The sequence below is a fragment of the Acartia tonsa genome, chromosome 7, assembly GCF_053477335.1.
Source record: "Acartia tonsa isolate MP-2025a chromosome 7, ASM5347733v1, whole genome shotgun sequence".
NCBI lineage: Eukaryota > Metazoa > Arthropoda > Copepoda > Calanoida > Acartiidae > Acartia > Acartia tonsa.
In genome coordinates, this window is record NC_137266.1 from 35,630,448 (window position 1) to 35,645,397 (window position 14,950).

The 14,950-nt window shown below is 39.8% G+C and overlaps 1 protein-coding gene across 1 annotated transcript in view; it reads left to right on the forward strand.

Moving 5' to 3' along the window:
- The window catches only part of LOC145323670 (neo-calmodulin-like), a 54,913-nt gene extending 41,369 nt beyond the window's left edge, over positions 1–13,544 (forward strand). Inside the window, exons 8-11 of the mRNA XM_080166113.1 lie at positions 9,120–9,159; positions 11,165–11,233; positions 11,458–11,529; positions 13,344–13,544. Of these exons, the coding sequence (XP_080022239.1) occupies positions 9,120–9,159; positions 11,165–11,233; positions 11,458–11,529; positions 13,344–13,445 (283 nt within the window). The 3' untranslated portion in view covers positions 13,446–13,544. The remainder of the gene's footprint in view (positions 1–9,119; positions 9,160–11,164; positions 11,234–11,457; positions 11,530–13,343) is intronic.
- Positions 13,545–14,950: the final 1,406 nt, after the last annotated feature.

Consider the following 14,950-nt stretch of genomic DNA (forward strand, 5'->3'; position numbering starts at 1 on the left):
TGATTCCTTTTATTTAGAAATTCAAAGTAGTTGCTAATATCAAAGCTTGTTAGAAAGCCCTAGTACCTTTGGAAAACGTTAGTAAAGAGTGGAGTTCTTTCCTCCAACTTGATTAGGAATTATTCACGTGCAAAAATAGAATCATTCTTAGTTGAGGGTTAGGAATCAACGTGGTTAGCAATTACATATATAGTAGATACAAATATTTTAAGTTTTGCAAAATTACTAGAGATTAAAGGACAGCTATCTGTAGGCGTTTGGAGCTTTAGGGACTGAAACGCACGACACAAATGCAATTGAGAACCTTGTGTACAAGCAATTGCAACTAGATGACACTCTAGAGGCCCTAGAGAATGCTAGTATATTTGTGGCCATTGGTCGCGGCCCTAGGGGGACACTCGCACCGGTTGACACTCTAGAGGCCCTAGAGCACAACGGAACATGGGAACCTCTATAGTTGTACCTCTCTTTAAGGATGCTTGATAAGAAATATTAAGTTGTATAATACATGCTGAATTAGATTTTGGGACACTGATTAGTACAGCTCTGTAGCTTAATAGCTTGGATTCTAGGAGTAAGGGTACGGTAGCGCATCAAGTTGTACTTGTATAAGCCGGCTATGCAGTTTACTCTGAGTTTCTATTGTTATAAGAAAAGCTAAATACACCTGGTAGCTTGCTAGAGTTTAATTAAGCATTGGATAAATCTTTATTTATTTATTCTTGGAAAATCTAGCTTTATTTAATATTCCTGCAAATTATAGCTTATAAGTACTTCATAACATAATTTTAATCTAAGTTTAAAGTATTGAATTGAACTGCTTTTTCTTTGGCAAAGTTGAATTGTTTATCACATCTATCACTTGAATCAATTTAGTCTAACCAGCTAAATGTTGTAAACTTTGACAATATTGCGTTTAACTTATTCGGATTGGTAGCTAAGTTTATGCTTTGTCATATGAGTTGGAGATTGGCTTCAACTTGGTTGGTATTCTCTTTTTGTTCTGAAACTTGGCACGTTTTATTAGAATTGGGAGAAAACATATCAAATCCTTTTTGGAAATTATATCATTACAAAATAAAATGTAATCTCATATTTATTTTACCTTGAAAGGAAAAAAAATTACCAGTTTAAATGTTTTTGAAGACCAGAATTGTGTTCTTAAAAGCATCTAAGTAAAAGAGAACATTTGATCTCAATAATGATTATTACCAACAATCTGAATAATTATAGACAATATAAATAGCAGAATATTTTTTATTTTGATATTTTTACCGTTTGGAATAATAAGGAAAATTATTCTAAAATCGTAGCAACTATATTATTATTACCAAAATGACCATACGCCCATTTTAAGCATGTTGATATTTAGACTATTTTGATAAGATTTGTGGGTATTTTTTTCTGGGGGCAATTTCTCTTGGAATGGTTGTGATACACACCCCAAAATAGTCAAAAACCATTCCAGAACCAATGAAAAGCTACACTTTTATGTAAGAATTGCTTTATAGGAAAGTTGTCTTCCTTGCTTTTGAAACTTTCCCTGTTGTCTATTTTTGTGTCAATGCCATATTATGTTATTACGCCTAGACTTACTATTATTTTTAAACTTTAGAGGATATTTATTAAATAAAAAGACTGAAAATTGTGAAATATTAATAAGCACTGTTAAAAGCGTAGCTTTACTATAGTTAGAGTCGGTTCATCCGTCCGAAACGGTTAGATTTTTTTCGTAAAACGATTAGCCCTTTGGTCAATTTTGACATGTTAGAATAGTCCCAGCGATTTTAACTTTGGCTGATGATTTCTTTAATAGTTAGGTACGATTTAAAAAGCGTAGCAACTATATAAACGTTACCAGAAAGTCCATTTAAACATGTTGATTTTTAACTTATTGACAACATTTTTTTATATGATATAATTTTCCGATTTATCTGATTTTTGGAATGATGATTCTTTGGATAGCAAGGTACAATATTATAAGCGAGGCATCTCTATAATTAAATCCTAAAAATTTAAGTATGAACTTTTACTGTATCCTGTATTTACTCAACTATGCAACAAATCCATGTACAATTTCGATTAGACTTAGAAATTAATGTTCTGCTTATTAGGTACTGACAAAAGTTATTGTTGGGTTATCTTTCCTTCTGACTTTAGAGCTTCGCGTTTATGTAGGTTGTCATCCTTGTTTTTATTATCCATCCCATAAAAAAGCTTTCATTGGATGATTTAAAATAATAATTAAAACAGGGGGGGGGGGGGGTGTTCATGGACGGTTGGCCTAATCGGCCTCAGGGGTGTAGGGACTGTTATTTACAGGGGTTAACAATTCAATGGAATCCTAGTGGTGGTCTGCAGGCTCTCAAAGTTGATGAGCTCCCAACGTGGGGTAGAAGGTAGAGTAGAGGCCGGCTTCTGTTGGGTCCGTAGCTCGGTGCCAGCGGTTGTCAGGCCACCATGGGGCGCGGCCGCTGCGGGGCCGGTCAGCAACGGGGCGGTCTGGTTGGCTGTGGCAGCGGCTGGGGCACTGGCTATATAAACGTTACCAGAAAGTCCATTTAAACATGTTGATTTTTAACCTATTGACAACATTTTTTTATATGATATAATTTTCCGATTTATCTGATTTTTGGAATGATGATTCTTTGGATAGCAGGGTACAATATTATTAGCGAGGCATCTCTATAATTAAATCCTAAAAATTTAAGTATGAACTTTTACTGTATCCTGTATTTACTCAACTATGCAACAAATCCATGTACAATTTCGATTAGACTTAGAAATTAATGTTCTGCTTATTAGGTACTGACAAAAGTTATTGTTGGGTTATCTTTCCTTCTGACTATAGAGCTTCGCGTTTATGTAGGTTGTCATCCTTGTTTTTATTATCCATCCCATAAAAAAGCTTTCATTGGATGATTTAAAATAATAATTAATATGAAAATAAATGAAATCAGTACTTCCACTCCACCAAAAATTCCCCCAACATACTTTTGAAAAAAAAAACGTTTCTATCATCTGCCAAACCATATTACTTTAGTACAGAGTACTATAACCTGCTGGACTCTTCTAAACACTTTTAACCTAACTTAAGTCAACATAAGCATCTAAATATTTTTTTTTCTCTCAAAAAATTTTTCTGATCCTTTTTTGGTGGTGGGGAAATTTTGCCATTACATTAAAGTTTCCCTATCCTGTATTTCCCTGCTTTACACACTTTGCAATTTTTGGAATTGTTTTCACAGACTTAGTCTTTGCAAATATTTTGCAATATAATATAAATAGGTTCTCATATAAAACAGCTAATTTTAAGCAAAAATAATCCTGTTATTTAAATTGGTAAAGTTTTTATGTCTGTCCGTTAGAATATAGATCACTAATCACTGAACAGATTGATTTCTTCTTTTTAGGGAAGCTTCACATAGGGCCTTGGATGTGTAGAGGATATTCTATTATTAAATTGAAGCCTTTGAAGAGCTTTAAGCTATTCTTTTGCCCACTTCTTTCCTTTGTAATGCAAAGTTCATAGATTATAGGGGCGCAACCGCCAGTTTGATATGAAATAGCGCAGCAATGATATTTCATAAATATGATAAAATCTACCGACATTATTATTTTATTTAAAAGGATTATTTGTTGTATTGTAACTGCTCTGAAATAAAGCAATCTCAACTATTGATCTACTTTACATGAAAAATATAACTTTATTGACAACATAAAAATATGTAGTAATAGTGTCGGTCGGCCTTGTATGCCGGGAACGACAGTAGCTGCTACCAATCATTCAGTTCGGCCTCCCGAGCTAAAGTCATCCAGGGGCTCGGTCAACAGCTGCTTGGGTGTCTCCAGCTGGGGCGGTCTCTTCTTAGGGGCTGGAGTTAGCTCTATCCACCCCTCCTCCGCGTGCACAGTTAAGGGGTAGGTGGAGGAACAGGGAATCTTGGTGGCGTGGCTGCTGTACACCTTCGTCACGGCATCTACAAATCCGGTGGGCTCCACCGGCACCTTGTCCCAGCATTCGTTGCTCTCCCTTACCACGTACTTATTCCGTTGGCAGCTAAGCTGGAGCAACACATCTCCCCTCAAGATGGAAAACGTGCTCCCCTGGACACGCACCGGGTGTGCCGGATCCAGCTGCTGGAGCTTCCAACAATTTGCCGCCACCTCTTCTGCGGCTGTGCTCCACATCCGAGTCTCCAGGGTGAATCCAATGTAGGCCGCGTGTATCTGGGCCTGGAGGGGGACATCCACGTCCCTGGCCGACACTCTGGGCAGCTCTGCCGTGGCCCGATCAGCCGCCATGAACAATGCGGGGTGGTTGGTGGCATGGGCTTCAAAGTCGCAGTTCACTATAGAGGTGGGGGTAGTCATGTTAATGAAGAATTGTGCCTGATGGTCCACCAAGAATGCATCCATCACCAGGCTGGGCTGGAGGCTGCGGATCAGTCTCAAGGGGCAATCCCTTCCCAGGTGGTCCCACACGTACGTGGCCTCTCCTGTGACGCAGGACAGCTCTGACTGGGGACACGCCAGGGTCAGGTGGTCGGACTGGGACTCCACCCGTCCGTCTTCTACTACGTAGGTCTCCTCCTTGACTAGCAGTCTTCTCTCCTGGAGCACCAGCTCATTGCGATACAGCTGGCCTTCAAAGTGTACGTCCTCTCCTTCACAACCTACCCCCTCAGGGCTGTTTACCAGCGCCCCCACCATATCAAGGGTGAAAAACAGGGGGTGGTTCAGCTGGAACGTCAATGGCTTTGTCTTGCCTGGCAGGGTGTAGACTCAGTTCCGGGCCAGGTCTCGACAAGTTTCTGGGTCAATTTTGGTTGGCCGCATGAGGGTGGGGACCGATGTCACCTTCAGGTGGCCCCAGACGCCACACCTGAAGGTCCACTGGGACACCGTGAGCTGGCAGCTATACCCAGTAGTCTCCTGGATCTTGACTTGCTGCAGGATGTGTACTTCATGGCCTAGGGGCACCTCCTGGTGTAGCGGCTCCTGGCTACACATCCGCTCCTTATTGAAGGCTGTAACATGAGTGGGGTTGGCACAGTCCCACCCTATCAGGACGTAGCTGGCGGTTGGCCATACGGCTGCTAGCAGCAGGCCCCACAGGACCATCCACCAGTGGGAGCACCGGCCGGACGGCCACCATCCCATCGCTTGCATCTGCGGGTTCTCTGCTGCCTGGTTCTCGTCTCTGGTTGTCTGTTCCTGGCTAGATATAAATTTCCATTGAGTGTTATCCTTAGACGCCCGGGGCTTCCCTATACCCTCCCCAATGACGGACTGACAGGCAACCGGCGCCTGGTGGGGCGTCGGCTCCCCTAGCTTCCAAGTGGCCATTCCCTCCTCAAGTGCATGCCTAGTGGCATGGGGCTCTAGTGCGTGTGGCACAGGCTCGCCCTGCTTTACATCCCTCCCCAGCCCTAGGAACTCAGGTGCATGTGGCACAGACAAGTCCTGATACCCACAAATCTCAATTTCCCCAGCTTCTGGTGCAGGGGGCACAGGCAAAGCTGGGGGGGGGGGGGCACAAAATGTTTGATACAATACATTTACTAATTCTAAATTATCCTGACTCAGTTGAGGGTGAGGGGCAGCTGGACGGCCAGGGGGCGGACACTCTCGGCTGGCTGGGGGCTCGAGCTGACTGGGGGTGACGGTTGTCACCCCTTCCTCCGCGGCTGCGGACTCGTCTCGGGGGTCAGGTCTCTCGGTAGCGGCGACGGTTGTTGCCCCATGCACCGGCGTGGGGGTGCTGGGCAGCACCCCTCGTTCCTCACAGGTGGCGGCGACGGTTGTCGCCCCATACATCGGCTTGGGGGTGCTGGGTAGCACCTCTCGTCCTCCCCAGGTGGCGGCGACGGTTGTCGCACCGTACATCCTGTTGTGCCTGCTAGACGCCTCCTCCCGGCCACCTGGTCCCAATCGGCCTTGCAATCGGCCGCCGTATGGCCTGCGTAGTGGCAACGTTCACACCGGGCAGGCTGGTCACGGCAGGGCTGAGGGCGGCGCTCGTCTTGGCTGACCTCCTGGGGGGTAGGACAATCTCTGACCCGGTGGCCTTTCCCATGGCACCGGTAGCAGCGGCCAGGGATCTTGGAAGCGTCGTCCGGTGCGACCTTCTCCATCTGGTGGAGACCCGGAGCCAAGGCGCCAATCTCCATGGGCTCCGAGTTGTCATAGTTGGGCAACTGGACGCTAGCCGAGCCTGTAAGTCCGTCGGTTGCGTCCACCAGGCACACACCCTCCTTCAGCTGCTTGGTTATCATGGTCACGGTGAACATGGCACAGCGCGTGTACTCGGGGACGGAGGCGATCTCGTGCCCCATCATAATGCGCTTCACGTTGGCGTTGCAGATCCTGCGGTTCAATTCATCTATGAGGAGTTCAAGGTCCTCATGGCTGTATGCCTCCCTGTAGAGGGCGCACTTGGTGGAGATGTAGGCCTGGATGGGCTCCGTAGAGTACTGCCTATAATCACGGAAGGCCTGTTTCAAGGTCTGTGATTCATAGGCTGGCCGGAACAACATTTCGCACTCAGCCTTGACCTGGTCGTAGGTCAAGGCTTGGCCTGCCTCCCCAAACAGGTGGGAGGCCATCTCCGCCGCCTGTCCCGCCAGGGATAGTAGGAGGGCGTTGCGGCGATTCAGCGTGTCATGGGCGGGCACTCTGTAAGCCACCCATGCCATTTTGATGCCTTATATGGGAGTTCCAGGACTGCTTGGGCGGCCCCCTGTACTCCGGCAGATTACTTAGCATCAGCTTGCAGTACTCGGCTGGAGCCGGCTGGGGGTCATCCTGGAGCCATCCCTGGAGCTGATCGCCTCCCGGAACTTGTGGTTGCTCCATATGGTCAAAAGTTCAGCGTCGTGTCACGAATTTAAGCAAAAGCTATTGGTTGCTTACGCTTTCGGTCACTATACCAACAATCACTACCTTTTTTTCACTTGGTTGATAGTTGGGAACACAAATATAAATATGTATACACTGTGGTAATTTCTTGCTAGTCACTCAGCTTTGAGGTAGGCTGGCAGATCTAGGAAGTTGTTGAGGGTCTGAACTGCTGTCAGGAACTGATTTAGTTTTCCTTATCACACTGTAGACAGGGGGGTGGAGCTTTGCAATTCCTTGGGATCTATCCTTTGTGTGCTATAGAGTAGCTCCCCTCCTTGGTGTGTGTGTGTGTAATACCCCTTCACAACGCGCCTATACACTGTCAGGGCGCGCACACAGGTGAAAACTCTCGCCTATCCCTCAATCTGCTCTCCCATTGGTCCGTTTTCTCCCTTTTGTCCGACGGATTTCGTTGCGTTGCTTCTCTGCGCAACCCGTGTGATGCGCTCCGTTCTCCCGGTCTCTGTCTCTGCACGGTAGACGGACTTATCTGAGTGCGGGGAGAAAGGGGAACGCGTGAGGGGACGGGGTAAGACCCTCCCCTTCGATTGGGGTAGGGGCGGTGTATTTGCCGTGCTGCAGGGTTGTGTCTCCAAGTTTAACAATGCATTGTTATCTCGCACCTGGGTTCTATTTTTGGCTTATCAAAAGTCCCGGCAATTGTTTACCAGTCCCTGCCCATAAATCTTTTGTTTGTCCCTCACACCAGGGTGACAATACATAAAATCTGATACAATATCTGCTTTCCTCGGTGGGCGGCTGCGCTGTAGCCTCCCGGGATACTTAGGGTTAGCGTAGTTTTTTCTCCTACTTATACACTACACTTGTAACTTCATTCACAGCTCACGGCTATTTTGCTTGTTTCAGCCAGTCGGCGGCAGGGAATGTACCGTCCTGCAGCGCCGTGGGTTCGAATCCTGCTATCCGTCGCAGGTGGTAATGGGCCTATTTCAGCCGTCTGCAGTTACTTGGCCTGTTTCAGCCAGTCCGCGGGCCTGTTTCAGCCCGTCCACACACAATTCTCCGTTGGATTTTGCCGCTCTCCGCGGTTCTTCGTCCGATTTCGCCGCTCTCCGCGGTTTTCCGTCAGGTTTCGCTGCTCTCCACAGCTCTGAATCTGCCGCTCTCCGCGGTCTTCCGTTAGCTTTCGCTGCTCTCCGCAGCTCTGGAGGCCCACTTGGTCTCCTTCTGCTTGTCTCCTGCCGGCTGGATACTATTACCCAGGCAAGTTACTAAGGTTCTCGCTTCCACAACTGACGGATACAGAGTTAGACCTTGCTATCCAGGGTGGGTAAGTTAGGTTGCTTGTGTCAGTTTTGCCAGTTTACTGCTGGGAGTACCTTAGTCTCAGCTGCGCATCTGCTCTACACTTGTGTTTGCCGTAATCTCACACAGCTGTCACCAAGTTGTAGTAGTGGCCTTGGTTTAGCGGCCGCTTCCCAAGTTCATGATTACGGCAGTGCGAACAGACGTGGACATGTATAATTATAGAGAAGCTGGGCTTCTCTAGGTATCACCAAATAACAAACAGAATTTACTAAGATGTTACTTTATTCAGAGTCTAAAGGTTACTGATTTATAATACAACAAATAATAAATACACAGATTGGGATAATTAATACTAAATCAACAGTTCAATATAAATATACATGCACTAATCAAAATGGACAACAATTATCCCCCATCCCTGGGAAGGGGTGGGGAACCAAACAATTTAGATTAACCATAATGCGGCTGTCAAAACTATAATCAATTTTAAAGCATGGGGGAGGGGTCAGGTGTACCCATTCCCCCGTTACTCGGGGGAGGGCTCTCCGCCCTCCTACGAGTCGAGGTCAGGGTTGCCATGCAGCATGGCCCAGGGTTGCCGAATACTACAATATAATTAATAAGAAAAAATCAATACAAGTAAAGATATGTTTTACGCAACCTTAAAGCCTATTTTAAAGATTCACTTAAGTTAGAATGACAAATAATAACATGGTTTAAGGCTATTTCACGAGATGGGTTCGGAGAGAGGGAATATCTCTAGTATAACAAATTCTCGGAAAGACAAAAAAGTGAAAAGTAAATGAACTGAGACATGTACAAAATTATATTAAAATTTAGAAGTAAATTTTTGATCTTATCAAATTGGCAAGACATGTTTTCTGAGAGACTTTAGGTAAAGAATTTAAGCCCAGACATTGCCCTTTTATATTTTTTGTTTTGTTTAGGTTCGTTTTGATGCATCTACCTGGCAGAATTACTTATAAGGTTAGTAATTTTCAAACAAGAAAGATAAAAATAAAATTACGTTGTAAGTTTTGTGTATGTTTTTTAAAGACACAATTTTTAAAAGTGTTCTGTAATGCTTAAAGGAAGGTTGCAATAATTCCCTCTTCACCTAAAAAATACCCCTTTAACAGAATATGAATATGGTTGAAGAACCAAAACACTTCCCAAAAATAATAGAAATAGGAGAGAAGAACTATAGTGTGAACCCCTTTTTCGTAAATCTGACAAAGGAACTCCTCCAGCTGACAAAAAACTTTAAAAGGGAGAGGTCATTTTCTAGTAAATCCCGTAAAGGTGTGTGTTATAAGGCCTAAAAATAGTAGTAGAACGATAAGGTGCTCTAGATATATGTATTCCCTATTGAATAGAACAATAGGGAATTTTTTTTTTTTTTTTGATAACCGTACCTGGATTATCTAAAAAAAATACGAAATTTCTATCAAACGCTTTGTTTGGCTCAAACTGACAAAAATTAAAAAAAAATATAATTATAATAATAATGTTTTCTATAGGTACAAGGTAAAGGTTAAGAACAATCTATACCATTAAACAAAGGAAGAAGTCATTCTTTACAGGTTGATTTATTATAATTATATTTTTTTTTATTTGTGTCAGTTTGAGCCAAACAAAGCGTTTGATAGAAATTTCAGATATTCCAGGTACGGTTATCAAAAAAAAAAAAAAAAAATTTCTACCCTATTGTTCTATTCAATAGGAAATACAAATATATAGAGCACCTTATCGTTCTACTACTATTTTTAGGCCTTATAACACACACCTTTACGGGATTTACTAGAAAATGACCTCTCCCTTTTTCGAGTATATAATTTCTAGAAAGGTAACTTTATATTAAGGAATTCAACAATTCATAGCTAACTTATTAAAGGATTTGTAATATGCTTTACACTATACTAGAAAATAAATTTTAACATGATATAATTTACGTGAGAAAAGCTTTATCTTAAGAAATGCGACTATTTACAGCTGACTCTTTATATGAACAAAACGAAAAAAATATGCCCTTTCCCTTTCCCATATGTGTACAGTGTATACACAGTACAACGCTAGGTCCTGTTGAAAACGTAACGAACGTACTGTTGTATTGCTATTTATTGTTATTTTATTTTTATATAATTTATTTCGAGGTAAACATGAAACAAACTATGAATTTATGTATTTTAAATTTTTATAATAGATACGAATTACGAATTAAAGATTATAAATCATGTACATTTGAATTCCGAGATATTATTTTTTTGTTTTAATAGAAACTCAAGAAAAAAATATGATTTTATTAACTTAAATTCATAAAGGGATTTTTATTATTTTACAATGATTGCAATAGATGAAGCATATTTATTATTAATGCACAGATAAAACATAGATGTGAAACAACAATATGAAGGCAGTACTTCATGTGATGGACTTGATTCGAGTAAAAGTTGAAAGAACATCTCTAATTAACTCTAATAAAAAATCTAGAAAACTTCAGTTTAATTCAACCAATGAGATTTCATGTATGCTCCGATGCGATTCATTTATTGGCTCAATCAGACATTCCCTCTCTTTCTTAGTACCTTTATTCCAAAAATATTTTTTATTCAAAACAAAAAACATACAGGGACAAAGCCTCTAAAGTTCAGGGGCCAAGTTACTAGTTTATAAAGGGCTGTACAGACCCTTATTATATACATCCTTATACTAAAGTAACAGGATGTCTGTTTGTCTGATGTTTGTACCGAAGGATCCCGCTAACCTGTGAACCGATCGGGTTCTCCTTAATAGGGTAGCTTCTCATAGGTCCTGGGAAGGTTTACAACTATTTTGGGGGAGGGTACCATCACCCTCCCAAGAGAAGTCACAATAAATTAAGAGAAAAAAATTTGCGTGGAGACTTGAATACATATTAGAAATTATTTCTCTAGTATCAATAGAACATATAGCTCAATAATTGGTTAATTTGTTAATAGTAATTTTACTTTAGGAAATAGATGAGATGATCGCGACTGTGGATAAAAACGAGGATTGGAAGATCAGCTACTCTGAATTTAGGGTATATATGTATATGTGATGTTTTTGAAAAACTTTTTTTCATTTTTTTTAACACAGTAGAAAGTTTTTTCTCTCTCTCTACTCGTTAATTAAAGTAAAAATGCTTATTATCAATCGCATCTCATGGTTAAAGTTAATCAAGCATATTTTAGCTTGGTCAGTTTAGAAGGTTGCGTGATTTATTATTGCACAAATTACTACTTTTTGATTATGAATAATGTATAGGTGATGTTGGGTGCTATTCCCCTAGTCCTACCTGATATTACCACAAAGAAGTTCAAGAAATTTGATGAAAAGGTAAATATTCCAGGAAGGACGGGGACAATGGGCTGTTTATTTCACTAGTTATTAAACTTTTATAATAACATTTTCTTATTAGTTGGCATAACAGCTTTTGGAACTTTTAATGAATTTTGATTAATTGGTCCAATGTGTGTCTAAACGTTTTAACCACTAATCATTTTTTAAAAATGGGTAAATTTTTGTAATATCATTGGAAATGTACATCATTTTTCGGCCATTGTCTTATCCCTTTATATTCCTGATTATAATGTATATAGTTTGTTGATCTGAAAGCTTGACAAAGTTGAAATAATTGTATAAAGTTGACTTAGATACAGGGTTCCCTTATCTTAAATGCCAAGTATTATATAAAAGTAACAAGATGACTCTCTGTACTTAAGAGAAATCACCCTAAAAATCGCAACTTAATGAAAGGTTTCGTTATTTTCTAAAAAAAATATTTTTGATTATTGATCACTTAACATCAGGGGTGGATTCTTAAAAAAAATTTGCCCCACTAATCGCTTAGTGGAGCAAATTTGTTTTCGTGGAAAATCCACCAAAATCACATTAAAATCTACAAAAATTAAACAAAATCACATGTTAATAACCCTTCTATGATTTTGTTTAATTTTTGTAGATTTTTAATGTGATTTTGGTGGATTTTTCACGAAAACAATTTTGCCCCAAATTTTTTAAAGAATCCGTCTCTGCTCTGTAAATAACTTTGTCCGGTTGTCAATTCTTGACTTCATCATTGTGCTTTGCTGTGCTTTGCTGTGCTTTGCTGTGCTTTCAAAATTGGAATAATTGACACCCTGTTTTTGGTAAATAGTTTATTAGATAAATGATTCTAACTTTACACACTATAAATACAAAACATTTTTGTATCTTGTAATTCTTTTAACTTTTTTACTATTTATTGGATAGAAAACCTTCAAAAATTCAAAATAGATGTTTAAATCAAATGTTACTCCTTTTCTTTTTAATTTCTATTATACATAATAATTTAGTTGGATCTATTATAATTTAGTTTATTGGTTTGTAATTATGATCCTGCTTTGAAAGCTTTGCGCCCCCAGCATATAAAGTAGTGAGCCTAATAGTTATTTTATTTTCAGTTGATTTGAAAATGAAATGGCCTAAACTAACCCATGACCTATTTTCAACCATAAAGCTAAAATGGTTTAGTACTTCTTAAAGTAAAAATTTAAAAACCTTACTACTTTTTTATAATAGAACCTGCGGCTCCGCCCCTAGATGACTATTTAGGGAAAGAGGGGGGGGGGGGGGGAGGAGAGGAGGTCGACCCTCAACTTTCCACTTTAGTTATAAAAAGAATAAGAAAAAACTTTTGGTAGAGGGGTATATTTATCTTGGAAGGGTAAGGTTCCCTTCCCCCAAAAAGTTAAAAACATTTTCTGGATAAGAAGCTTGTCGGTCCAGTAGATAGATAGAACATCTATCTATAATACAAAGTAGAACGATGTCTGTCTGTTGATTGTCTGTCTGTTTGTTTGTAGCGAAGGATCTCTCTAACCGCTGAACCGATCGGGTTCTCCTTTACAGGGTAGCTTCTCATAGGTTCCGGGAAGGTTTATAACTATTTTCTTGGGAAGTGGGACACCCCTACCCCCCCCCCCCCCCAATTTTTTTCTTTTCTTTTTAAAACTAAAATAAAAATAATGAAGTCGACTACACCCCCCCCCCCTCAACCCCCCCAAAAAAATAAAATAAAATTAGAGGCTAGGGGCGAAACCGCTAGTAAGCTAAAGAGTAGACACACAAAGATCGAGTAGTTACTTTTATATACGAATTGACAATTTCAGGTTGACCTGCACTCGTACGAGAAGCCTGGCAGTGGGACCAACACCATTGACAAGGAAAAGTCGATCCAAAGTCAAGAAGGAACCATCACATCATTGAAATAATTTTAATATTGTACATTTGGAAGCTAGTAAAAGTGGCTGCCTCAGATTATAACGTCAAAAAAATTAACCAATGAGAGGCCAGTATAAACTGTAATTGACCAATGGTAAAATTTATAGTGGCCTCTCATTGATTTTTTTTTTATGGCGTCATAATCTGAGTCAGCCACTTTTACTAGCTTCTACATTTGGGTCAATGTTTTTATTTTATATATTTTTTGTCATGAAAAGGTTAACAAGTAAAATAAAAATTATTTAATAATTCAAATTAGGATTTTTATGAGGGATTGAATATTAAACGGTAAATTAAACTCGTGCTTTAAGGAGGTCTTTAACTACTTTTGATGGGTTGTTTAAACTAGAAGTGTCTAAACTTTTTAATGATACAATCCATAGAAGTGCTGAAATTAAATATGTCTTTTAAAAAAAATGCTTTACTGTTAATATTGCAAAGAGAAAGAAAAATCTTAGATATTAAGAATATGTGAAAATATGCCAAATATTTGTAAAAAAAATGTCAAAACTTTTATGTGAAATATGTCTATATGTATTTTTATAGAAATTAGAAAAAAACATTAATATACTATAACATATTGTTTATATAAAATATTCATTTTATATTTTTTTGTATATCATTATGAAAATGAAGCTTAGTGTTAGTCTGTCTATGATAAGGTTATATTTAAGGGGATTCCACGACAAACGCAGGAGTCTCAAACGTCGGAGTGGACAAACGCAGGAGTGTTAAAATATTAATGTAAGTAAGTATTTCAATACAGGTTAGGTTAGATTAAGATATGAATATACAAATAAGCCCCCCGCAGGGGTTTGGCATTTAAAAAACCTTAAACATGGTTTAAAATAGGTTAGGTTAGGTTAAGGGTCCACTCCTGCCTTTGTCCACTCCGACGTATGGGACTCCTGCGTTTGTCCTAAAACCTTTAAGGGGAAACTTGATTAAATTTCTAGGCAGGGTTTACCCCATTTTAATGGCAGTTAGAACTTTAATAATTAAAAACTTTTAAATAAAGTAAGATTATAATTTTTCAAAAATAAATATAATTAAAGAATATACAGGGTGGACCTAATAAACTGGGATAACGTGTTTGAATTGATTGTAAACTTTCATATCTACTCAGAGAGACGTGAAAAAGGTTGATATAGAGGGGTGGATACACCCCTTTAGGTGTCCACCCCTCTATAATCCTCAACACCTTAATATTAAGGTTGTTCTCTCACCCGATACTACCCCTCGACGGACTGAACGATAGACAAACCGAAGGAAATTCTTTGTACATAGCTTCACAAGTTTTGTCCGAATTAATTCGGACCATCCTATAACATAAAATAAATAAATATATTTTTTTGAAAAAGGCTTAATTCCCTAAAGGGAATTTTATTTTAACATTCTGAAAATAAACTTTATGTTTTGTAAATCTATACTTTTTAGCTATGGAAATAAAAAAGCTAGACTCTAAAACAGTATTAAAAAGATATTTTTTAGAGTA